The sequence below is a fragment of the Setaria italica genome, chromosome V (genome assembly GCF_000263155.2).
Source record: "Setaria italica strain Yugu1 chromosome V, Setaria_italica_v2.0, whole genome shotgun sequence".
Lineage (NCBI taxonomy): Eukaryota > Viridiplantae > Streptophyta > Magnoliopsida > Poales > Poaceae > Setaria > Setaria italica.
In genome coordinates this window covers 22,166,830-22,191,739 of record NC_028454.1, presented here as the reverse complement: position 1 = coordinate 22,191,739, position 24,910 = coordinate 22,166,830, and the positions used below count along the sequence as shown (strand labels likewise).

The window sequence follows — 24,910 nt, the reverse complement described above, 5'->3', positions numbered from 1 at the left end:
GGTTTGGACCTATAACTTGCTCCAGAGATAGGATATACTTAGTTGGAGGAACTCATTCTGGCAATGCTTACATTTGGGAGGTAATTATTTCTTTAATTTAATTAACTTATACATGGAACAAAAATCATAACACTCAGCACTTTTTGTTTAGATAATGAGTATATTTCCAGGTTTAGGCATTCTATTTTGAGAACACATCATACCCCAATTCTAGAACACTCAACACTTCTAGATTACCTTTAACAAAATCACATTGATGCATACTCCTATGTTGTTACAGTTAAATTATACTTATAGTTTTCTCTAAGGAATGTTTAAGAGGTAGGACACTAAGTTTTACATCCCTTTTGCCTTAGATGACATGGGATCTTGTTGTTTGAATCTGTGTGACAATAGTGCTAATCAAAAGTTATGTTTTCAGCTTGCTAAGCTTGTAGTTGTTTGCAATCAATCACATAATCTTTGTCACCTCCTCTCCTTTTGTGTGAGTACTTCCACCAATGATTGGTGCGTTGGCCTCCTCTCGCCGTAGTGCTCCTTGGCCACCGCTACTGCTCGGTGCTTGCCCTACGCATCTATTGGCTTGTCAAGTCAACAAGGCCCCTACAGCTATTATGCCTGCTGGGAGAGTCAGAATCTGTTTGCAAACGGAGAGATGAGATGGAGTCATCATTCCAATCTGTTTCAGATTCGGGCAGAAGGCTAAAAATGTCTAAGTGGCTACCAAAGGCGACGGTGGGACTAACCGCCATAGCTGTGGTGTCGCTAGCAAGTTTCACCATTTCAGCAAGGATGAGTCCTGCTCTCGTAGCTGGCGCTGCCCTAGCAAAATGCCTCACCTTCATCTTCCCCATCTCCAATCCGACTATCCCAAGACAAGCGAGGTGGATGTGGGTTTGACTGGGGCCATTGTTGGCCTGCGAGTAGTATAGCAGCTCTCAGATGCAATACTGTTTACATCGTCAAACATAACAAAGATCGCAATCAACCACACGACACTAATTATTGTATTATCTGATTCCATTTCCATTTACCTTACCACTCATTGAACCAAACATCAGCCCTCAATGTCTTGCATGCTAACTTCTCCCTTTTTCGCAACTTAACCTTCAACGTCACACAGATCCATTATCATAGTTGTAGAAATTATTAAACTATATTCATAAAAAATATCTTTTATGAAATATTGGCTTGTATTATTCTTATTGACCGTACAAACATATGAAACACTAGTTGTCACAATCAAAGGACCAAAATGACTAACATAAGGTCATGATCACTTTGAATTATTTGCTTCAGGTTGCAACTGGGGCACTGCTAAAATGTTGGAGGGCACAGAAGAGTGTCATAAGATGCTTGTCATTCTCACAGGATGATTCTCTTATCATCTCTAGCTCTGAAGAAGGCACAGTGCATGTGTGGTACATGATCAGGTTCTGTCTGCTTCTATTGAATGAATTAGGTGTTTTAGTACCATATGAATGCTTCAGTGTTCAATAATTTGAGAATTCGTTTGTCTCTTCAATGTGAGTTTACAGCTTATTTCAAGCTGAAGGACTCCAAGCTCGTGAAGCTGTAAAGTACTGCCTCAATTTATGTGATACAATCGAGCATGAGGCCTCAATAGCTGGCATTCTAACAATTCTAAGAGGTACTTGTCCAATGCTGATAACTAGCTCACTTGATAGCAGTTGCAAGGTTTGTGCACCTCAAGATGCAACATTTTGTGCCCTTCAACATAATTTCTTGTTTATTTGCAGTATGATCTCTGTATCGTATACCATGCTACTTGTAGCCTCACTAACTCACTAAACATTATATATGTGTTGGTGCTGAAAATCGGCCGATGATCCTCAGCGTCGGAAACACGACCCGGGAGAATCTGCTTAACTCCTATTTGGGTTATTGCCCTGGTGCGGTTCATGTGGTGTACCAGTCAATCTGACCTGTTGATTGACAAGGAAAGAAAAGTATTAAATTCCAGGGGTCTCGATCGGCTAAAATTCCGATCTGTCTTGAAAAGCGTATCAGCGAATCAGCCGATTTACTGTAGAGATGACCGGCTATAAAACAACCGACACTCACGTAGCAATTGTAAGGAAAACTACTAGAGCAATCTAAACAACACTACAAAAGCGACACTTGGTGTAGATCTAATTGGCTATGTGATAATAAAGCATAAAAGTAATAAAAGCTGACATTTCGTACCTCAAGCTGGATAAATGGTGATAAAAACTAAAATAACAGGTAAAACGTATGATTCTAGTTGATATCGATAACTGGTGAATAAATCTAAATGAAACAACAGTGATGCACCCGAAGTTAAAGCTTAGATGTTACTCGATAAGTGGAACTTAATGAATCGGTCGGAGATCGTGTCGATGCAGTCCTACCAACCTGTACGAACTCGTGAAGGAAAAAGGTTTTGGTGAAGTCACCGACTTGAAAGTAGGTACGGGGAAAAAGTAGATTCGTTGTATTAATTGATGTTGTTGTTTTACAAGTCTTTCGAGGCAGCTATTTATACCCAGCTACAACTGACTTCCTAACCGACTAGGATCTATCTCTAATTTTAAACGAAAATAAATATTTACAAACACAACTCGTATTCGAGTTGGTTATTATTTTTTGCATGGGCCAATCTCCTTCTTCAGCTAATCTTCATCCTGGCCCACCTTAGACCCAAAATGACCAAGCCGTTCTGGCTCCTAATCGGCCGGCCTCCATCGACTCCCTCTGCCAGTTGGCCGAAACACTATAGCTTAATCGGCCGATTCCCAACTGTAGCTTCTAGCCGCCACACTAGCCACCTTTCTCCTTCTTTGACGCCGATTTCATACACGTGTCAAAATCTGGCATCAACACATGCCCCCCCAGTTTTGAAAAGAAACACAACTTTTGCTTCGAAACTTTTCAACTTTAACTCCTTCCCTGAAGAAAACACAACAGTAAGCATGGCGAAAGCTCCTTTTCACTCCGCAGTCTTCTTTCTGATGATTGCAATTTTTCTAACCAGGCGCCCATATGCAACTGCTCTTCCCGAAATTCGTGTAGACGGCGCGGTAAAAATCCCGCCTTTACCCTTCTCTTGAACCGCCTTTAAATATCTGCATCCTCCGCCGCTTCTTCTTCTCAAACTCCAAAACTTTTTCTCCCTGGCGAATCACCTCCCATCGCATTCCGGCGCCCTTTCACGTTCCAGCTGCATTCCTCCGGTGATTTTTCTTCATCTTCCGATCATCCCATCCCGTTCTCTCAAATGGCGACCCCATCGGCAACCATGGCTTTCATCCCAAAGGTAAATATCCCGAAACCCTTTCCCTTTTACTTTTACTTTTTACCATTTCGCGCATCTTTTAGATCTGTTCTTAGTTTTCCCTTTACATCGTTCTTAGGAGCTTAGGCAGAGGATCACCATCCCTATCTCTGACGCACCCGGCCTCATCGGTCTTGGCCCCATGGGGAATCCAGATTCCACTGAATTGATCAACTTGGAAACCCACTGGATCCCCTTCAAGCAATCACCGATGGATCTAAGCCATTGGACAGGTGCATTTAGATCTTGGATGAATGAAACCCTTGGCTGGAAGGAATGGTTTCAAAGGATGTCCAATTCCAAGAGGGTTCTCTGGGACGAACTAAAAATCAGCCAATGCATAAACTTATCTCTGTCTCAAATGGAGAAGAATGAACCCTTGGTCATGGCAGCTTCTTATTTCTGGTCTGACGCTCTTAATGCGTTCCTTTTTGGACATAGGCCCATGACCCCTACCTTGGCTGATGTTCTGATGTTGACCGACCTCGATATCTCTTCGCCTGATAAGCCCTTCAATTTTTTGATCAAACCGACCCATCGCCTGGAAACAAAGGGAATCGGCAGGTGGAAAGGCTATATTGATAAAAATATGAAGACTGGGCCTATCGACGATAGAGAGTACACAGCCTTTCTAATGATGTGGCTAGAGAAACACTTCTTCTGCGGCAAAGCAATCGGCCCTTCCTCCAATACACAGGCTCTGGCCGAGGCCCTAGCAAAAGGTTCTACTGTCCCTTTGGGAAAACACCTGTTAGGATTGGCTTATCATATGACGCACCAAATCACCGTCAAGCTGTCATCTGGAGAGCCGATTAGGAACCCTAGTGGTCCCTGGTGGTTCGTCACCCTCTGGCTCAACTTATATATGAGCAAGATCTCTGGGGAACGAGTTGAGACCAAGACATTCCCTAATATTGAGTCAGAGGATAACCCAACATTAAGACGGCGTTGCACCTCCTTTGGTGAAGCAGCATCAACTTTTTCTAGCAGTAAGTTTACCCCCACAAAGACAACCGAGTATTTCAGATGCTTCTATATCGGCTTTAGCGAAGAAACTACAAGCTGGTACCCATACCAGAGAATTGAGCCACTTTTTGAAACCCCCGACTGCTTCAATTCAACTACCAATTCCTTCGATAATGAGCTTATGGATATTTTGATCAAGCCTGGGATCCTACCAGCAAACTTCTTCTCAGGAAAAGACTCCCCAACCTATGAATTCTACAACCCATCAGTGGTAGCGCGGCAATTCGGCCTCGGACAGATGCCGATAAAGATTTACTTTGCTGGCCGCGTGAAGTTTCAGGAGGAGCTCTCTAAAGGTCTTGAATACAATCGGCTGTACAGCTTGACGCCAGATTCCAATACCGTCGACTTGGCCGACTGGGTGGTGGCCCCCTTCGCTGTTCAACAATTCAAGCTATGGTGGGGTGAGTGGAAACAACACCTCTTCTACACATCTCCTGCGACATATTGTAACGATCTGGACCCTGCTAATATTGAACCAAATGCAGAGGTACCAATCCTTCTAGCCGATTTCAAATTGTATCCTTTGCATTGCAGGATTACTACTAACTTCCCTCTTTTTCTTGCAGTCTGAAAGCCAGCTCCCTCCAACGCGCAGCCGTAGTAGAAGGCCGATAGCGAATCACCACCCGTATACTTCATTCCCAATCATCGGCTTTCATGCCCCGTCGATTGAAGACATCATCACCGGCCGATTGAGGCACAAACTGAAGGTATCATCTTCGAAGAAAACAAGCCACCGGGTACGTGCTCGCATAGAACCGGCCGATCAATCGGCGGTGCCACCAACCGAGCCTTCAGCCACACCAACTATGCTAATCGTCCAGGAGGTCAACCCCCAAACTGCTACAGAAGTCAGATTGGCAGCTGCGTCCTTGCTGGTAGAAGCCGTTTAGGTAACCCTGCATGCTTCACATTTCTCCAAGTATGCTATCAGTATTAATTTCCACTTCCTGTTAGGCTGCGCAAATCCTTCCGGATCAAACCTCGCAGCAATCGGCCACACCCCAGGCAGAGACCAAACCACCAGCAATCCCTTTGGTTGAGGTAGAGAATATACATCTTATTCAAGTCTCTCAATCCTTAATCGAAACTGACCGATTTTTTATGTAGGCCACTCTGGGTACATCAATTGTACCCTTCCAACAGTCATTGGTTGGACAACTTGCAGAGGTAGAGTAACTGGTATTCATCATCAGATCTAACTATTGCTTCATACTTATAGAGACTCTCCTCTCGTTACTCTTCTAGGAGGCTGGTCCAAGCACAGTACCGATCATCATTGAGTCCTCTTCTTCCGATGAGCCAATTGTGCTGATTCCTGAGACAAGGGTAGCAATCCCACCAACACAAATGGAAGAAATTCGTTTTAAACAGGTAAGGGCCTTTGGCATCCAATCCAACGGATTTCCTATTACTGTTGGTTTCTTCCTCTTTTACTTTTACAGGAACAAGATACGCCCAATAACAGCCTCTTTTCATTTGCGGTCGCTGTTTCTGATGATGAAGAGGTAGCCTCTCGACAGGTGGCTCTAGGTTCAATTCCCGAAGAAGTACGTGCAAAGCTCTAGAGCATCCGAGCCCTCCTTCAGGATGACATCGGCCGATTGGTGGAAGACGCCTCGCCAATTTGGCAAATCTTCAGCGAAATAAGAGGCCGAGTCCCGAAGGACGCAGAAGAAGATCTTGCACCCGCAGCATACATTGAGTCAATGCAAATCCCGGTGTTCAGAGCCCTGCGGTGCATAGCCGACCGTGCCAAGCTAGCAAAGGCACGCGAAGAAGAGGATTCCTACAAACACCAAGCTCAAGAGGTACATCACCGAATCGGTGTACTTGAAAATTCTCGCCCAGATATTGTCGGCACCATAGACCGCCTTGAACGGCGTAGGGCAGAACTTGCCAAAGAGATGGAACAGGTGACGAAGGCCATTGCTACTGAAGAGAAGAAGCTCCACAATCTTCCGGCCGTCATCGCCGATTTGAAGCAGGAGAGGCAAACCCGTGCCCACGAGGCTATCTGACTTCATCACAACATGCCAGAGGTCCTCGGATCGGCCGAAGAGGACCAACGGGTCGTAGACTCAGCAGACCAGATCCGCCAGTGGGTGATCACGACCATTAATATTCTTCTTGAATGAATGTATCAAACATTGAATTATCTTTTGAACACCTCTGCACAAACATTTAATGCCCCTTCTACCATTGTTGTGTGAATACGAGTCTGAACGTTTCCCCTTCGTAGCTTTTCAGCCCAACGGTCGTTTGCTTTGAATAGATGCCTTTGCTAACTGTTGCCCCTTACCTTTTCTCCTCCTATAAATATGGGGTCTCTACGTTTCTCCCAGAGGCACTTGCTTCTCATCCATCCTTCCATACTCTGCTCGACCATTTTCAGACCCCCAACCGAGCACCAAGATGTCTTCTTCCTCCTCCGTCAATCAGGTATGGGATCACCCCTGCGCTCCTTGACCAGTTCTTTTCGACGACTGACTGCTCGCTATTTTTCCAGCCGACCCGGCTCAGCCCTGATCTTGAGCGAGCTATCAAGATTATGCACTCCGAGGAACCACCGACGCAGGCAGACAGAGACCTGATCGGAGCCCACTGTGAGGAACTTATGGATCATCTCCCAGCACACATCAAGAAGATCATGGATCACATCGAAGCCAACAGCTCTAGAAAGCCACCTCAACCGCCAATTGAGAGGAGTCACCAGCTACCTCACCAGGTCACCCTCGAAGATGCCATGGCGGATATGGAGGAAAAGAGCACCTGTCTCTTAATAGAACTAGGCCGGGTCCAAAGAGAGATCAACAAAAGCAAATCCCAGTTGAAACGTAGTTAATCACATTGTAACTCGATAGATGTATTGGTACTATTAGTCTAAGGGCGACTTTTGCCATGTCGGCCATGTATCCAATCACCGTACCGAATAACAATCGGCCCATCAGATCAGAGGTTTCGTCCTCAAGGTGATGCCTCCCTGCATCGGCTATACAAACATGAGTCAATAGGAATCGGCCATAACGACTCGATACGCTACATCGTTGGCTAAGCGTCTACCCATATGCTAGGATAGTATCTTTTCAAATATATCCCATTCAAGGCTCTTGTAAATTCCTCTCTTTCGATGGTCTCTAATATGTATGCATTTCCTAGCACACATCAACTAATTTTATACGGCCCTTCCCAAGTAGGCGACCACTTGCCGTATTTGGGATCCTTTGACCCTATCGGCAGTACCAATTTCCATACCAAATCCCCTTGGGAGAACTGCTTGACCTTGAGCTTCTTGTCATACCATCTGGCGACTCTTTTCTTATTCTCTTCAATACTGATCAAGGCCCTCAATCACTGAGCTGCCAAATCGTCGAGCTCCCCTTTCATGAGGAGAGAATAATCATCGGCTGTCAACTGATCTTGAAGTGACATGTGTCTAGACCCTGTTCTCAATTCCTGAGGTAGCACCGCCTCATGTCCATACACTAATTGATAAAGAGATACCTTAGTAGCACTGTGGCAGGCCATCCTGTAGGCCCACAAAGACTCGCTCAAAATCGCGTGCCATCTCTTTGGTTGCTCCTCTATCTTCCTCTTGATGAACTTGATTATCCCCTTATTGGATGATTCGGCCTAACCATTAGCTTGGGCGTAATACGGAGAAGAATTTAACAACTTAATTCCCATATCAGCAGTGAACTCTTTAAACTCTCCTGAAGTAAACATTGTTCCCTGAACGGTCGTAATGATCTAAGGAATACCAAACTGATAGATAATGTGCTCCCTTACGAATTCAATCATGACGGCCGACGTCACGGTTTTCAGGGGAACTGCCTCCACCCATTTGGTAAAGTAGTCAGTGGCCACTAATATGAACTTGTGCCCCTTGCTTGATGGAGGATAAATCTGTCCGATAAGGTCGATTCCCCAACCTCTAAAGGGCCACGGGTTAATTATTAGGTTCATAGCCGAAGCTGGTGCATGCTGTACATTGCCGGATTTCTAACAATCCTGGCAACCCTTATAATACTTTAAGCAATCTTCGAGTATCGTCGGTCAGTAATAACCATTGTTTCTAATCATCCACTTCATCTTGTAAGCCGATTGATGAGCCACACATACGCCTTCGTGAATCTCTCCCATCAGAACCTTTGCTTCTTCCACACCAAGGCATTTGAGTAGTACTCCATCAATCGTTCGGTAAAACAAGTCATCTTCAAGCAATACATATTTTGTGGCCTAAAAACGTACTCGCCAGTCCACTTTCTTGGAGGGGTCTTTTAAGTAATCGGCGATCTCCCTTCTCCAATCGTCGGCTGTGAGCTCCAGGGTCATGGTACCTTGAATCGGCCGATACCCGGAAGCATGTTGGGCAAGCCTATTAGCTTCTTCGTTGTAACCCCTGGGAATATGCTCAATAATCGCAGACTTGAACTCCTTCAATAATTGGAGGCAATCTTCGTAGTAAATCCTCAAGATAACATCCTTGCATTCAGACTTCCCAGTTAATTGATCTACAATGAGCATTGAATCTCCAAAAATTTCCACCGCGTCGGCTTTGACCTCTCTCAATAATTGGATACCCTTTAGAACGGTCCGATACTCCACCTGATTATTAGTGGTGGAAGCCTCAATCGCTAGAGAGAAATCATAACTTAACCCCCCGAGGCAATATGAGGATGATGCATATTCCCGATCCAGCCCCACATGAAGATCCGTCAAAGTATAGTGTCCACGGAGCTGGCTCGACGACGACAATTTCTGTTCCATAGTGCTGGGCTACAAAATCGGCCATTACTTGACCCTTGACAGATTTGGCTAATTCGTACCTTAGGTCGAACTCTGAGAGAGCTAGAATCCACTTTCCAATCCTCCCTTTCAAAATTAGCAATTATAACATATATTTGACCACATCATCCTTGCACAAACTACACACTCTGCCAATAACAGGTAGTGCCTGAGTTTGGTACAAGAAAAAAATATAAACAGAGGCACAGTCGCTCCACCGAAGGATATCTAGTTTTGGCATCCAGAAGTCTTCTACTGACATAATAGATTACTCTTTCTTTCCCCTCGAACTCCTAGACCAGCGCCGATCCAATAGCCCATTCATCGGCCGATAGGTATAGTCTGAATGGCTTATCAGCCTGCGGAGGAACCAACACCGGGGGTGAGACCAAGTATTGTTTGATGTTGTCCAACGCTGTCTGTTGTTCTTCACCCCAAACAAACTCTTGGTCGGGCTTCAATTTCAACAAAGGAGTGAAAGCTTGAATACGCCCAGACAAGTTAGATATGAACCGCCGGATGAAGTTGACCTTGCCGATTAAGGACTGTAGCTCGGTTTTGTCTTGTGGGGCCACAACTTTGTTGATGGTGGCAATCTTCTGGTTGATTTCGATGTTGCGCTAGTGGACCATGAAACCCAAAAATTAGCCAGCCAAAACGCCGAAGGCACATTTGTTAGGATTCATTTTCAACCCGTGCTTCCTTGTGCATTCCAACACTTTTCGCAAATCAGCCAGATGCTCTTGATGCTCCTTTGACTTGACTACGACATCATCGATGTAGATCTCCACCAGGACACCAATAAGCTTGTGGAATATATAACTCATAGCCCGCTGATATGTAGCTCCAGCATTTTTCAAACCAAAAGTCATCACCACCCACTCAAACAAACCGAGATGGCCCGGACATCTGAAGGCTGTCTTCGAAATATCTTTTTCAGCCATCAATATCTGATTATACCCAGCATTACGGTCCATTAAACTGATGACTTTATGTCCTGCGGCAGCGTCTATTAAAACATCAGCCGTTGGCATCGGGTATCCATACATCGGTGTAGCCTGATTAAGATTCCTGAAATCAATGCACACGCGTAGTTTCCCATTTTTCTTGTATATGGGCACAATATTGGAAATCCACTCGGCATAACGACACTGCCAAATAAATCCTGCTTCAATCAATCTTGTAATCTCAGCCTTTATATCAGGTAAAATTTCAGGATTACAACACCATGCAGGCTGCTGATATGGCCGATACCCTGGTTTTATAGCCAACCGGTGTTCAACAATGGACCGGTCTAGACCAGGCATCTCATGATACTCCCAAGCAAAGCAATCTTTAAATTCCCTTAACAGGCTCGTTAACTCACGCTTATACTCGGGGTCTAACCTAGCACTAATATACGTTGACCTTGGTTTGCTGCCGTACCCAAGGTCCACCATCTCCAGCGAATTGGCCGACGTAAACCCATGCCCAAGCTTCCCATCTTCTCAGATGAACTGATCCATTCAATTTGATTCTTTAGAGCCAACTGCTCGGATTGGCTATAAACCAAAGTCGGACACCTTCAGGAAATCGATGTCCCAAGTTCTGCCAGATATGCATCTGATATGTTCGCAGCTGCACTGTTGCACGTTGGCCACGGCAACACTGTAGGCGGAATCGGCGGTGACTACTTCGATGGTGTCGCCGACCCACTGGACGAGGCATTGGTGCATTGTAGACAGGATGCAGCAGTTCGCATGGATCCAATCCCGCCCGAGCAACATATTGTAGGACCCTTTGCCATTAATAACAAAGAAAGTGGTGGGTAGGGTCTTACTTCTGATGGTGAGGTCGACGCAAAGTGCCCCCCAGGCCGGAGATACGTTGCCTTCAAAATCCTTGAGCATCATGTCCGTCTTAGTTAGATCTTCTTCTCTTTTTCCCAGTTTGCGAAACATAGCATACGGCGTGATGTTCACAGCAGTGCCTCCATCCACTAGCATTTTAGCAACTGGTCGTCTGTTGACGTGTCCTTTAAGGAATAGGGCCTTGAGATGCTGGCGTTTTTCATCTTTAGGTTTCTCAAAAGTGGTGGTCATTGGCTCCAAAGCCAACTGTGCCATCTGTCCATCTATCTCTGTCACGTCGACTCCGTCTGAGGGAGCCATGAACTCCATCAGCAAGATGAACACCATGCTGACATCAGCTGCCGAATCGTGATCGTTGTCTCCTTCGTCGGTTTTTCTCCTGGGGCCCCAAACTCGAGACCTGTCCCCTTTCTTATCCATCACTTGCCTTTGTTCTTCTTCTTGCTGCTCCCATTGGCGTAAACGCTGGACTCTCTGTTTTTGGGACTTAGTCAAGCCGTCTGGGCACCATCTGGGGTTTACCGGTTTGCTAGGCGGTTTTGCACGCTCCCAGTCTGGCTCTCGCCCCAAGGGGTTCTCATCTAAGACTCTTGCATTGGCCATTTCTCCCAGCCGATCATGTGCGCTGGTCCTGCCCCCCAACCGGTTACGCTGGTCAACTCTGCCCCCTAGCTGATCATGCACTGAAATGCGCCAATCTTCTTGCTTGTGCCTATTTCTGCTGATCGGCTCTGGTCCTCGATCCCTGGAGCATGATCTCTTGAACGGGCTGCTGGTACGATACTGACCGTTGCACTCAGGGCAATTATCAGCCGACGGTAATCTGAGGCTATTCTCCCAGCAGTGAATAAAGAACGGGCATCTCCAGTGATCCTCGTGCCAGCGCATCATCTCCGCGCCTCGTCTTGAGTCCACCTGCTGCCGCTAGTACTTGCTGAGTAAGTCTTGGGAGGTGACCGGTCGTCGTGGTCTTTCTGATCCTTCGCGTTCGGTTTCCATCCGTCCTTTTCCTTTGACATCCTCAGCCCAGGTCTGATTTCTAGGGTCCACGGTGCCGCTCCTTCTGGCCGATTCTGACGTCAGCACCTTGGTTTGGAGTGCTTTTTTTCCCACGTCAACCATGTTAGCGGGGAAGGGGTGCTGATCGATCTTCATCGGCTTTGCTGGCTTCGCCGGGACTTCGAACTTTAGGCTTCCTTGCTCAATGGCTGACCTGTATTTGTTGACGAAAGATCTTGCACTCGTTGGTGTCATGAGATGTGGCATTATGCCACTTGCAATATTTCATTTTTTGAGCTGCTCGGCCGACGGAATCGTATGGTAAGGTGAGAGTTTGATACTGTCCCTCCTGAAGCAGCAAGTCAAAGATTTTGTCGGCCTTGGACGTGTTGAAGCCAAATGTCTCTGGTTCCTTTTTGCTGAACGAGCACGATATTGGCTTTTTCCCTTTTACCCATTCTGCTAGGCCGATTTCTGCCTCCTCTTCTGATTCGGACCCTTCCACATATGCCACCTTTTTCTGTCCTTCATTAGTCGAAGGGGCGTATTTCCTGGCCGGACAGCCGGTGGATGATTTGGCTCAAGTTTTCGAACTCCTGGGAGGTGTACTTCTTCTTGATGTGTGGTAGGAGTCCTTGGAAAGCGATATCGGCCAACTGGACGTCGGTCAAGACCAGGGTGTAGCACTTGTTTCTGACTTCCCTGAACCTCTGTATGTAGTTGGTCACTGATTTATCGCTTCTTTGCTTGAGGCTGGTCAGATCTGAGAGTTTCATCTCGTGGACCCCCGCATAGAAGTACTTATGGAATTGCTTTTCCAAATTGGCCCAGGTAACAATGGAGTTGGGCGGTAGTGTAGTAAACCATTGGAAGGCTGATCCGGACAGGGACGACGAGAACAAGCGCACCCTCTAAGCATCTTGCGTAGCAGATTCCCTGCACTGGATGATGAACCTGTTAACGTGCTCCACAGTCGACGTGTCGTCCAGGCCCGAGAACTTGGTGAAGTCGGGGACTTTGTACCGATGAGGGAATGGCAAAAGATCGTAAGCAGGCGGGTATGGCATCTTGTACATGTAAGTCTGTACTTTTGATTTTAACCCAAACTGATCTTGAATTACCTCCGCTATCCTCGGGGTCAAATCCACCTGCTGCTGATGCACAACTGGCTGAGGAATCGGCACGTGATGTTGGATTTGCGGCGCCACGATTGGGTGATAGACTGGAGTGTGCTGCAAATCTTGTGGCTGGGTTGTCGACTGAGTAGCCGATGGTTGCTGACGTAGTGGATCTGCCGTTTCATCGTACAATATCATCGGTGCTGTAACTCTGAGTGTTTCTAGAGCGTCTGCCACCCCGCCGATTTCTGAAGTGGCTGGCTGGTATTGCGGGGCTATCGGCCGAGTGGCCGATTGGAATAGCACCTGGACTGGAGACTTCCTGTAACTGGTTGACGGACCCAGACCGGCGGGTGTTGCTGCTACTCCCCATGGTGCCGAGTTTGAGATCGGCGGTTGTACAGAGGAAATTGGAGCAGGATGAGATGGCGCTTGCGATTGGTAGAATGATGCGCCGTTGTACCCCAGGGGCATTGAAGTGTTGTACCTTCCATGTTGCATCTGCATCGGCTGAGCAGCCGAGTGAGACGCGTTTGGCACCGCTGAGAAGCCTCTGATTGGTGCCACGATGGGAGGGGCATAAGCTGGCCCTTGATACCCCTGGGCTGCACCGCTGACCAAAGAACTGATGACGGCATTGTATACAGTGTTGGTCATTACTGTGGACTGGTCGATCATAGCCTGATAAACATACTGTTGAATCATTTCAGACATCTTCCCTGAGTTCTCGACGATGGTGATATGGCGGGAAGTGGGAAGAGGAGCTTTCTTGACGGTCTCCCCGCTTCTGGTACGACTGAAAGACTGGAGGCATGTCTTCCTGGATTCTTCTATAGCCCTCGCCACTTCCTCTTTCTGATCGTCCTTGAGATATGCTTCAGTGACTTCGATGACGTTATCTTCAGAGATCTCAGCAGCCTTCGACATGTTGGATCTTGTCTTGTCCCACTGGGCATGCCAAAAGTGTGTTGGCGCTGAAAATCGGCCGATGATCCTCAGCGTCGGACACACGATCCGGGAGAATCTGCTTAACTTCTGTTCGGGTTATTGCCCTGGTGCGGTTCGCGCGGCGTGCCAGTCAATCTGACCTGTTGATTGACAAGGAAAGAAAACTATTAAATTCCAGTGGCCTCAATCGGCTAAAATTCCGATCTGTCTTGAAAAGCGTATCAGCGAATCGGCCGATTTACTATAGAGATGACCGGCTATAAAATAGCCGACACTCATGTAGCAATTGTAAGGAAAACTACTAGAGCAACCTAAACAACACTACAAAAGTGGCACTTGGTGTAGATCTAATCGGCTATGTGATAATAAAGCATAAAAGTAATAAAAGCTGACATTTCGTACCTCAAGCTGGATAACTGGTGATAAAAACTAAAATAACAGGTAAAACATATGATTCTAGTTGATATCGATAACTAGTGAATAAATCTAAATGAAACAACAACAATGTGCCCGAAGTTAAAGCTTAGATGTTACTTGATAAGCGGAACTTATAGAATCAACCGAAGATCATGTCGATGCAGCCCTGCCAACCCGTACGAACTCGTGAAGGAAAACGGTTTTGGCGAATTCGCCGACTTGAAACTAGGTACGAGGAAAAAATAGATTCGTTGTATTGATTGGTGTTGTTGTTTTACAAGTCTTTCGAGGCAGCTATTTATACCCTGCTACAACTGACTTCCTAACCGACTAGGATCTATCTCTAATTTTAAACGAAAATAAATATTTACAAACACAACTCGTATCCGAGTTGGTTATTATTTTTTGCACGGGCCAATCTGCTTCTTCAACAAATCTTCATCCTAGCCCACCTTAGGCCCAAAATGACCAAGCCGTTCTGGCTCCCAATCAGCCGACCTCCATTGACTCCCTCTGCCAATCAGCCGAAACACTGTAGCTTAATCGGTCGATTCCCAACTGTAGCTTCTAGCCGCCACACTGGCCGCCTTTTTCCTTCTTTGACGCCGATTTTATACACGTGTCAAAATCCGGCGTCAACAGTATGTTATTGAAATTGTTCTAGAGGTCATAACAACAGGGTGTTGCTTTCTGAGGGAGTCAATGCAAGCTCTTGTGCATGGCGAGTGCTAAGAAGTTCAGAGCTTTGTGGTTGTGACACGCGCGTCTTCATCCCGAGTCGCTTCACTAGCCTTTTTTCCTGTGGTGCGACCATAACCATAGACATGAGTTGTTGTGTGTTTTTCTCTTTTTTTCTTGGGATTGTAAGTTGATCCTTTTCTTCTACTTCAATACACACGGTTTCCCTGAGTGGTCAAAGCAAAATAATGGTCCAGAAATTCAGCTATATGTTCTGACATAGTTAGAGGAGAAGATGTCTATTCTTCTGTTGACAAATTTAGTTGCAACTACTTTGAAAATGAGTGGGACTTAACACCCTTTTTTGCTATGGGTTTCATGCCATCTTGGACCTAATGTATTCCTTGAATATGATTTACTTTTTACTTGTATAATCAACTACGGTATGATTTGATCAGTATACTATGTTAAATGTAGAAAACACCTTTCTAAACATCTTCCATCAGAATTGAAGACACTTACAGTGATGATTCTAGGTCTCAGAACTACTGTCTGGAAGACTACTTCGCATGCGGACACTCTTCAGTCCAATTATTACAACTGTTATTGATCCATTGGAGCAATTAATGATTTGTGGAGCTAGTAATATATGTCACTGGATTGAGTAGTATTGGGATGCAGTACACAGCGAAAATGTTGTCCCAGGATGACTGCCATGTGCTATATGGACACAAGTGAGTATTGTTACAGTATATAAGCAAATGTGGTATCTTGAATGACAATTTTTACTCGTCACTTATACTATGTCAAGAAACATGAATATAGTGCAGATCATAACTTTGACGACCCATACAAAAGCAATGTTGTGAGTAAGATGATGAGTACGCTTATAAAAAATTCTGAAGTTAACATATAGTAGCGTTAAATGCTTTGCATTGATCAGTTAATACATATTGGCATGGTAGATTCCTAAAATTACACATTCAGTATTTGTTTCACCATTTTACTATTCAATAGGTCTAAATTTATAAAACTAAACTAAATTAAACAATATGTCCAAACCATTATTGCCAGTTGAACTTCAGATCGAATGACAAGTGTATTTTGTTACTCAACAGGGCCCCAATTAGTACATTAGCATTTAGTTCTGATGAAGCATGGTTGGTTTCTGGATCAAAGGATTGCACTGTTGGGACACATATGGAATGCTGTTAGGAAACTGGGAAACAAAATGGGTGAGTACTTGTACTTCGCAACAGGTTACAGCTCACGTTGTGTATGATTTTACTTCCACATAATTTATTCTTCTGATTTTGTCAAAACAGGACCAGTAACAAACTTGTTAGTGATACCAAAGTCAGAGAGGTCAAGGGTCCACACAAGGAATTATCTTTCTCTGGAGATCCCTACACTTGGGAAGAAATTTAAACAAACTAATGAGACACCAATAATTTTACAGCCCTCTAGTTTCCCAAAAGATGCAGACTCGGCCCATTCATGTTTTCATAGTTCTGACCTTCTGAACAAGGAAAAATATCGGATCTGGAGGTAAAATAAAAAGGCCTTCATGTAGCAATAAAAATTATAGAGTTATTTGTTGAGAGCAGTGATAATATTGTTTCTTTCTATTGTTGCACTAAGGGAAAGAGAACTCCCGAAGCAATAGAAATGGTTGTTGCGATGACAGTTCATGAGCAGATAAAAGATAAAAACTCAGCCAAGGAGTTAAGCTCTATGAACTCAGCAAGGCAATAAAGGCGATGGAGGTAAGGGCATCTTAGATTAAGGGCTCTTTTAGTAGAGCTTCATCTGATTCTAATTCTCTATGGGGTTGATTCTTTGAGAGAAGTGATTCTGTGGCTGAAAGTGATTCTTTTTTATTCTCTAGCATAAACTCTTCAAATTAGGATGAAGAATCACTTCACAGAATTAGAAGAAGCTACTTTTTCAGCTCCCAGGTTCTTAGTTCATTTCAGAGAATCGCTTCACAGAATCAGTAGAGAATCACTTCTCTCTGGAACAACTGTTTGGCAGAGCTCCTGCTGGATTCAACAGAGAATCAGATCTGGGAGCTCTGCCAAACAGAACCTAACTATGCGGAGGCTCCTGATTCTGCAAATGTCTGAGAATTGTGAGCAATGTAACATAACTTCTTTATTAAGATATTGTGGTGTGGTTTTTTCCTTATTTTACACGTGCTCTATTGAGTGGGGTTCAAACATAGATAGGAGTACTTCCGTTCTTCTTCTTAGGCCCTATTTGGCCACTTTGTAATATTAGTTTCAAATGTAAAATTTTTCGGATCTCGAATTTACACAGGTTTTGGTTATAAAACCAGGCTTCCAAACATGGCCTTCGGGAACAGAAAACAAGAGTCCCACACTAGCTAATGTGGTGGACATAACAGGATGCTAAACAATCATTTATTTCAGACGGAAACCCCGGGTTCAGAAGCTAGTTAACTTCTCTGAGGCTCCTTGGCATATTTCGTCAGCACCTTCATGAGCCATGGATAGAAATGCCGCGGCTCAGCAAAGAGGGGCACGTACGTAGCGGAAGTCGCCCGAGTGTCCACCTATCATTCACGGGAACTCTTGCCATAAGAGAGCATTGCGAAATGCTCAGCAACAAACTCAAAAGTTGCGAGGTGCGAGCATGCACCCAGGATAAGGCTGCCTTCAGCCAGCCGGTGCGTGAACCGTGCAAACCAGTTCTCCAGGTAGGGGAGCGTTAGAGCTCTGCTCGACACATAAGGCGCAAGGCTAGCCCCCGTTGGTGGGTCCATGAGCAAGTTTTCTTCAGCAGCTTGCAAAACAAGGGAAAATCACCAGTGGCGCTTGATGGAGATGGAGCAAGAAGTGAGCAGCGGCGGAGAATGTATGCTGCTGACTGCTGTGCTCAGTGTTCATGGTTGCCACCAAGAATTCTCATCTATGGAACCACCGGACCAGTCGAGCAGACTACCGTTTGTGTAGCTATGGCCTTTCGGACGTACTCGTTTCTTTATAAATTGACTTAAAAAGAGAGATTAAACTCCCCAGCACAGCACAACAATTACAAACGACTTGTCTTCCCCACCCACCGTCATCTTTACCAAGGCTTCTGTCGTATGAAAACTCCTTTTCAACAAAGGGTCTATTCTCTATTGCATCTCAACCATGATTATGTGCCTGTACCCAAACCCTTACCTTGCCTGTACCAAACTCTCACCTGAAGAATGGCTTATACAGGGCTGGAGGAAAATGAACAAATAAATGGAGGTGCATTTTATTAGTAGGAAAGGTAGGAGGGGAGGGCTGCAATAACTAAATATTCTATTAGCAAAGGCACCAATAGGTTACAAATAAAGAATAGCTTAGCTATCATATCCACCTCGCAAGCAGCGAGCTGCAGTTAGTCCATTCCTAAAATATAGAAGAGAAAGAGAAAAATGAAGGGATACCCTATTCACTCGCTTCACATTTCCTTTTGGCAAGAGCTACTTACATAGTCGGCTAGTTCCTCGCATAGTAAAACAAAATAAATGCAGCCTAAAATTATCCGAATCGCCTAACAATTAAGGAAAATTTCTGTAACGCTGCAAGGGTCCATGCTCACCAAGAAAAGAAAGGTGAGATTTTGCGGGAAGCTACAATGGTGATCGGTTGCTGACTTGCTGTCCACTACAGAACCTTGACGCCGCTTGGCCGTTTGCCTTCCATGGCGTCCTTCTTATCACGGCAATCTGAGCAGAGGAATGGGCCTTCCCATGGCTTAGAGCTCGAAGAGAAGATGGATCCGGCATGGACTGATATGCCTTCACTTGGTTCCAAATCTACCTGGCAAATGGCGCATGTAAACAAGCTTGACGATGTACGCCCACCATTTGAATCAGGACCTAACCTGCAGGTACAGGTAGATGAAATGAGTGTTCTGTTGTGGATATCCCAAATCAACAGGTTACAATACATTTATAGTATTTCACTTTAAAAAAAATTAAAAATGGTAGTATACAACAAGATGAACATGAAAATCGATGAAAAGGCTATTGCTATGGTGAAAAAAATGTATAAATTACCTTAAACTTAAACTTATTATCATGCTATATGGTGATGATGTAGACGGTTATTACAACACTAGTAGTTTTTTCTCGAACACGCATGAGAGCTGAGTATTTTTATATTAAGATGTTTAACAGTAATATATTTGTACTGCAGGATTTCCATTTGACATTAACTGTTTCCTAGATATTAATATTTCACATCACTCTTATCGAGCACAGCCAACCCTCTCAGAAGTTTTACTGGCACGGTTTGAGCTCCAAAACTCAAACTGCTGGAACTGGGAATCAAGTTTCAACCAGCTTCTTATTCCAGGGCAAGAATGATGCGTACATAAGAGATCAGCACAAGCTGTTTGTACTATGCAGAAAATTGACCACTTGAAAGCAAAAACAATAGGGGCTATTGCGTTCTTGCCACTATTCTGAACTGATTGTGAATTTACCCCTCGCTTTTCCGACCTTTGTGATTTTACCCCTACTTTTTGAAATTGAAGAGAGTTTGCCCCTATTCCGTGAACAACTGTTAACAGTGTCAAATGAGCTAGAAAAAGACAAATTTGTCCATGCAAAATTTCCCCTCCTTTTCTAAGTATTTTGTGATTTTACCCCTGTTTTAACATCATATATTTGGGCAAGTTTCTGGGTTTTTTTTTGAAACAGACACTATTTGCCATGCTTGGTGTCCAAGTTTCTGAACCCCGTGGCAGCTTAGCAGCTGAACTGACTGATGCCTGTTCTTTCTCAATAGGCTCAGCTCTTCAGTTCCTTCGTCCAGATAAAGTAATCAAGCCATCTGCGTTGTCACCAATCGCCACTCGCCACACACCTAGCAATGGGGATCCAGCAACAGGCACATAGCGTCCTAGCCAACCTCTTCACAAATCACCTGGCCTGAACGCCGCCTCCGCTGGATTCCGCTCACCCAGCCGCGTCGTGGCCGGCGCGTGCTCCCGCGGCCTCGTCTTGGCCAGATCACATGCTCGCGTCCGTGGCCTACCAGGTCGCACGCCCGTGCATGTGCCCCTGGCAGCCCGAGCTCCCATGGCCGCACCGTGGCCAGGTTGCGCGCCCTCGCCCCAGGGCAGCACGCACTCGTCTGGCCAAATCGCGCACCCAGCGCCCAGGCTCGCCCGTACGCCTCACGCCCACCTGAATTGCTGCCAACATCGCCGATTCACCTGATGCACGCGCCGCCGACAGGGTTCAAGGGAGAAAGCGGAGAGGTGTCGTGTGGGTTACAGGAGTGGGGATTGGTATGGGTGGAAAGGAGCTTTGTCTATTCCCATAATACTAAAGAGTTTTCTGTTTTTTTTAATTTGCCTAGTCCAGCAATAACTAACGGAATCAAGAAGAGGGGCAAATGGAAGCTTCGTTTTCGTTTTCAAAAAGTAGGGGTAAAATCACATGAACAAAAATGAGGGCAAAATCGCAATTGAAGTTCAGAGTAAGGGCAAGAACGCAATAGTCCCAAAACAACAATATACAGTCTTACTGAGTGCATGAGGAAAAAATATATTTAACTCTTAAAAATTTATTTCTCACATGAAAGAAAAAATGGATGCCAAGGCCCACAATGAAGCGCCCACATCATGGACACACTGCATCCAGATTTTGCATATTCAGCCATCATGCTTATGAGCTTATACCATCTGCTCGCCTGTGCATTAATGGCATAGGATTGCGCATGTGAAGAAAAAATTGCACCATGGGGTGTAGCAATGAGGTGATAAGGACTATGGGCAGCATTTGCTTTTCAGTTTCAATCAATGATGGATGTACAACCAGATTACGATAGTGACAATCAAAATGGTGTATTTGCTACCATGTCTATGGAATGCAGCAAGGAGCCGATAGCCCCTTGCAGGGAATTTAAATGGATCTCAAAGAATAAGTTGAAAAGAATGTTCATGATTTATAAAGCGATGTGATCAATGCACATTACTCGAGACACATGAGAGCTTTGTTTCCAGATGTGTAGCAAAGAGCGAAGGATAGTAGATTCGTAAGGAATAAGGATTCTAACAAGAGATACACTGCATGATTGCAAGTAGGTTTTTGAGAGAATTGTGCATCTAAATAACAGTACAAAAGAATGTTAAATTCCCAGCATCCACGTTCCATTCACTACCAGATTCAGCCTAGCCAAAATATGCTACCACCTAGCAGCTAGCAGCTTCTAGAACACCAGACAGACACATGCCCCAACTGCCATCAACATGATGGATCCATGTTGGAGTTGATCATGTTCAAGCCATATGTTGAGCAATGACAGAACAACGAGGTGGGAATGAATGGCACTGGCTGTCATGATACACGGACTAACTAATATAGTTTACTAGGATCTAACCTAGTCGGCATATAAGTATATTTGTATGGTTCACAACAAATACTACTGCAACCCCTTTGAAACAAAACAAACCCTGCTACTCGCACCTCTCAAAATGGAGCTAGTGGAAAAACACATGAAAATTCTGGTAAATACAACATTTGGGGAAAGAATTGAACTAACCTTTCTGATAGCATGGCTGAACCTTCTTCAAATATCTCTTCAACGACACCAGCCCCTGAATGTTGCTTAGTCAATTTCTGAGAAGGATCCTTTGCTTTCTTTCTGAAGATTAAAGACTTCAACTTGTTCATCTTTTTAGGCGGAGAAGCAGGTCGTATTGTTTGACCAGGTGGGATTATGTCAACAACAATGCAAGTTGTATCATCCTTTAGCCCTCTTGTCCTGAGCGCCTCCTAAACGATTATTGCATACATGTGGTCGGTAAGAATAACATGTCCCGTGATGCAATGATGGTTCTGGCAACCATAAGTATCATCAAGGCTAAACAACAATATATAACCTAGTGGTGAACTATTCACCTTAACAACTTGCTTTGCAGCAAGCTCAGCAGGTAAACCTCTGCAAGACTTAGCAGCTGCCTCTGAGGGCAATGCATCCCAAATGCCATCTGAAGCAATGATAAGCCTTCCTCCAGCATTTGACAACTAAGGGAAAGAAGAATGAACCGAGTCAATCAGCATACTGATGGATAGTATCTACATGGAGAGTGGAAAGCCTAAACATTGAAGGTAAGAGAATTTCAGACACTTCTTTATGGAAATAACAGAGTACCTTCACTTGCTTCACATAAGGAACAGGAACAATAAATTCGCCAACATCAATATCTCCAATGGATCTTGATAGGCATAGTCCTCCTGGCCAGCATCGTAGCGGACCAATCTTGTAACAGGGTAGGACATTTGTTATGTTGTTTTCTAATCCTTCAAATGTTAAGCTACTAGTATTCAATGCATGGTCTGATACATATAGCATTGAAAGCTAGCATGTAAAATCATATTCTCTTGACAGAAGAAATGCAATATGTGAGAGCATACCTCTGCTCCACCAACAACACTAAGCCTTCCAACTTCACCTCCACTTGCTGTAACGCGCTCCCTCCTGCCATTATTTTACATTATAGTTTTGGTAAAGCAAAAATAACCATTTACTAATATATTTTTCAAGCCAACAATTGGTCAACAATAATATCCACACTAGTACTCGATGAAAGAATATTAAGAAGTGCTACCGATTAGAGTTAATAAGGCTAACATTAAACCAAGGCTGTAGCAAACAAAAGCTTTCTATTTTTGAATATTAATTACTGGTACAAGTTAATATAGTAATTAGTCACTTCTATTAATAGTGGTGGCATGGTCCAATTAATTTTTGCAGAAATGGAAACTGGACTTCGTATTAAGAATAGGGGAGGACTAATTGCTGCATGAAGAGGTGTAGACTTTCAAAGCAACTAGCAATTGAGTAAATACAGCTAGTTAACCAACAAAGCATGCATGCATGCAATCCCAATTCATGGGTAAGCAAGCCATGGAAAAGCTTGTCGACATGCAATTTTGCCAGCAAAATACCATATCCACATAATTTTGAAAGCAACTAATACTCACTCCTCAACATTTTCTTCTAGTCTGTGATCCACAGTAAGCAAAGAAACAGTCCCACCCTGAGCATCTAAAATACAGCGAGAATCGCCAACAGAGGCAACAGTGATAGTCCATCCGTCAATTATCACAAACGTAGCAGTTGTGCCAGATGTTTGGCCTGGTAAACATCAAAAGAGGAGAAATTCATCAGCATTCGTGATAACTTATAAGGCAGCAGCAATTGCAAAACATTGATTGCAGAATCATGCCTTTGCTCTGGAACTCCTTGTCCGTCTTAACAAACCCAGCGACCAGTGCTCGTGGCAACGCGTGCAACCACTCCTCCCTGGACAGCCCACGTGGCATCGCGCTGAGGACATGGTTGAGCAAATTGTCCCTTGTGTATATTGCGGCGGCATTACCATTATGGCCATCAAGCACCTAAAGACAGAGAAACGTACTATTAGCGCTTGGCAACACTCCAGTGTACACATGGCACTTGCAGAGTCAAGCATTCCGCTTTATAGCCCACCCATGGAACAGTTAAGTGCATAATTGCGAGTTCTCAGCTCATAATCCCATGCCCTAGGTCCTAAACCACGAACAGGCCTGCTAAGATCTGCAGCAGAGGGCAAATTTTTAGCAACCGCCCTCATAGATGCAAAGCAAACTCCACGCTCCCAATGCAGCACAGTTGCTAGGGCCAACGAATTGAAGTTCACTAGCTCGGTATTCAGCTAATCCCGAGCTCCGAATCAACAGATGAAGAATAGTGCGGTGCTACTGCTGCAGCTCAACTCACTAAGTGACGAAGACTAGAGAGATGGATGCCCAGAGAGCGGAGAGGCGAGATGGGTGGGGGTTGGTACTCACGGCGAAGACGGCGAAGGTGGGGTGCGGCGAGGCCGCGGAGGAGGAAGCAGAGGTGGAGGGGCGCGGGCAGTCCGTCCTCAGCAGGAAGAAGTCCTCGCCCTTTTTGGACTGCGCGGCGCACCCGTACCGCAGCAGCGGGCGCTGCCTCCGCGCCTCCTCCTCCGCCGCCGCCTCCCCTGCCACGCCGGAGCCTCCGGCGTCCTCGTCGCGCGCGCAGATCCTGCTCCCGCCGCCGGCGCCGGCGCGGCGCTCGGTGCGGGCCTCCTCCTTGATGAGCGCGGCGAGCGGCACGAGCCCGCTCCCTCCGCCCTGGCGCCGGTGGTGCTGATGGTGCTGCTGGTGCGCCGCCGCCGAAGACGTCGACGAGGACGACATTCCCCTGCCCCTCGACCCGTCCCCGATCGGATCGAGGCGGGGGGACGGAGGACAGACGGGGCACGAGCGCGAGGAAAGGGAGGTGGAGGCGAGACGCGGTTTTGGTTTTATTATCGCGGCGTGTTACTGGTCGATCGCCTCGCAGGCCAGTCGCAGCGGTGGTCTCGCAGAGTCAAGTTGCCTCCCTCCAGTCCGCCCGTGTTGCCGCTGTGTTTTCTTGTTACCCTTTACTTTTTTTATCGGCGTCGCCCTCGAGATGGTTGGCAGTTTTCAGGTTTGATGGTGGTGGACGGCTGGGTCGTTTGTCCGGTACCCCCGGACCCAGGCGTGGAGGTCGACTCGCGGCCGTGGCTCTGGCGGCCTGCACACGGCTCCGCTGCTCCTGCGTTTTTGTCGCCTCGTCCTCGCCCGGCGCGAGGCGCCGCGGCCGCTCGCGTGCCCCGGTTCGCGAGAAAGGTTCGGTTGCTCCTACGGGTTACTCCCAACTCACGGATGCACCGATCAAAACTTCATCAAAAAATATGAATGGGAATTTCTTAACATTTTC

The 24,910-nt window shown here is 45.6% G+C and overlaps 1 protein-coding gene across 1 annotated transcript; it reads right to left on the bottom strand.

The window, feature by feature from the left end:
- Positions 1–18,434: 18,434 nt before the first annotated feature.
- On the bottom strand, positions 18,435–24,488 carry LOC101761383 (probable protein phosphatase 2C 3). Its single transcript, XM_004968770.4, has 8 exons — positions 23,989–24,488; positions 23,385–23,556; positions 23,140–23,293; positions 22,570–22,633; positions 22,307–22,414; positions 22,054–22,179; positions 21,695–21,927; positions 18,435–19,025 (listed from the first exon to the last, which is right to left on the bottom strand). Exons 1-8 carry the CDS (start codon positions 24,361–24,363, stop codon positions 18,806–18,808), a joined length of 1,452 nt encoding a protein of 483 aa, XP_004968827.1. The 5' UTR covers positions 24,364–24,488; the 3' UTR covers positions 18,435–18,805.
- Between the last annotated feature and the right edge of the window lie 422 nt (positions 24,489–24,910).

What these genes read in the sequence shown, in the direction of transcription:
- LOC101761383 (XM_004968770.4), bottom strand. Translation starts at nt 24,363, where the DNA reads ATGTCGTCCTCGTCGACGTCTTCGGCGGCGGCGCACCAGCAGCACCAT. An exon ending in CTTATGTGAAGCAAGTGAAG is followed by an intron (nt 22,180 to 22,306) that starts GTACTCTGTTAT and finishes TCTTTCCCTTAG; the next exon opens with TTGTCAAATGCTGGAGGAAG. An exon ending in CTGCAAAGCAAGTTGTTAAG is followed by an intron (nt 21,928 to 22,053) that starts GTGAATAGTTCA and finishes ATAATCGTTTAG; the next exon opens with GAGGCGCTCAGGACAAGAGG.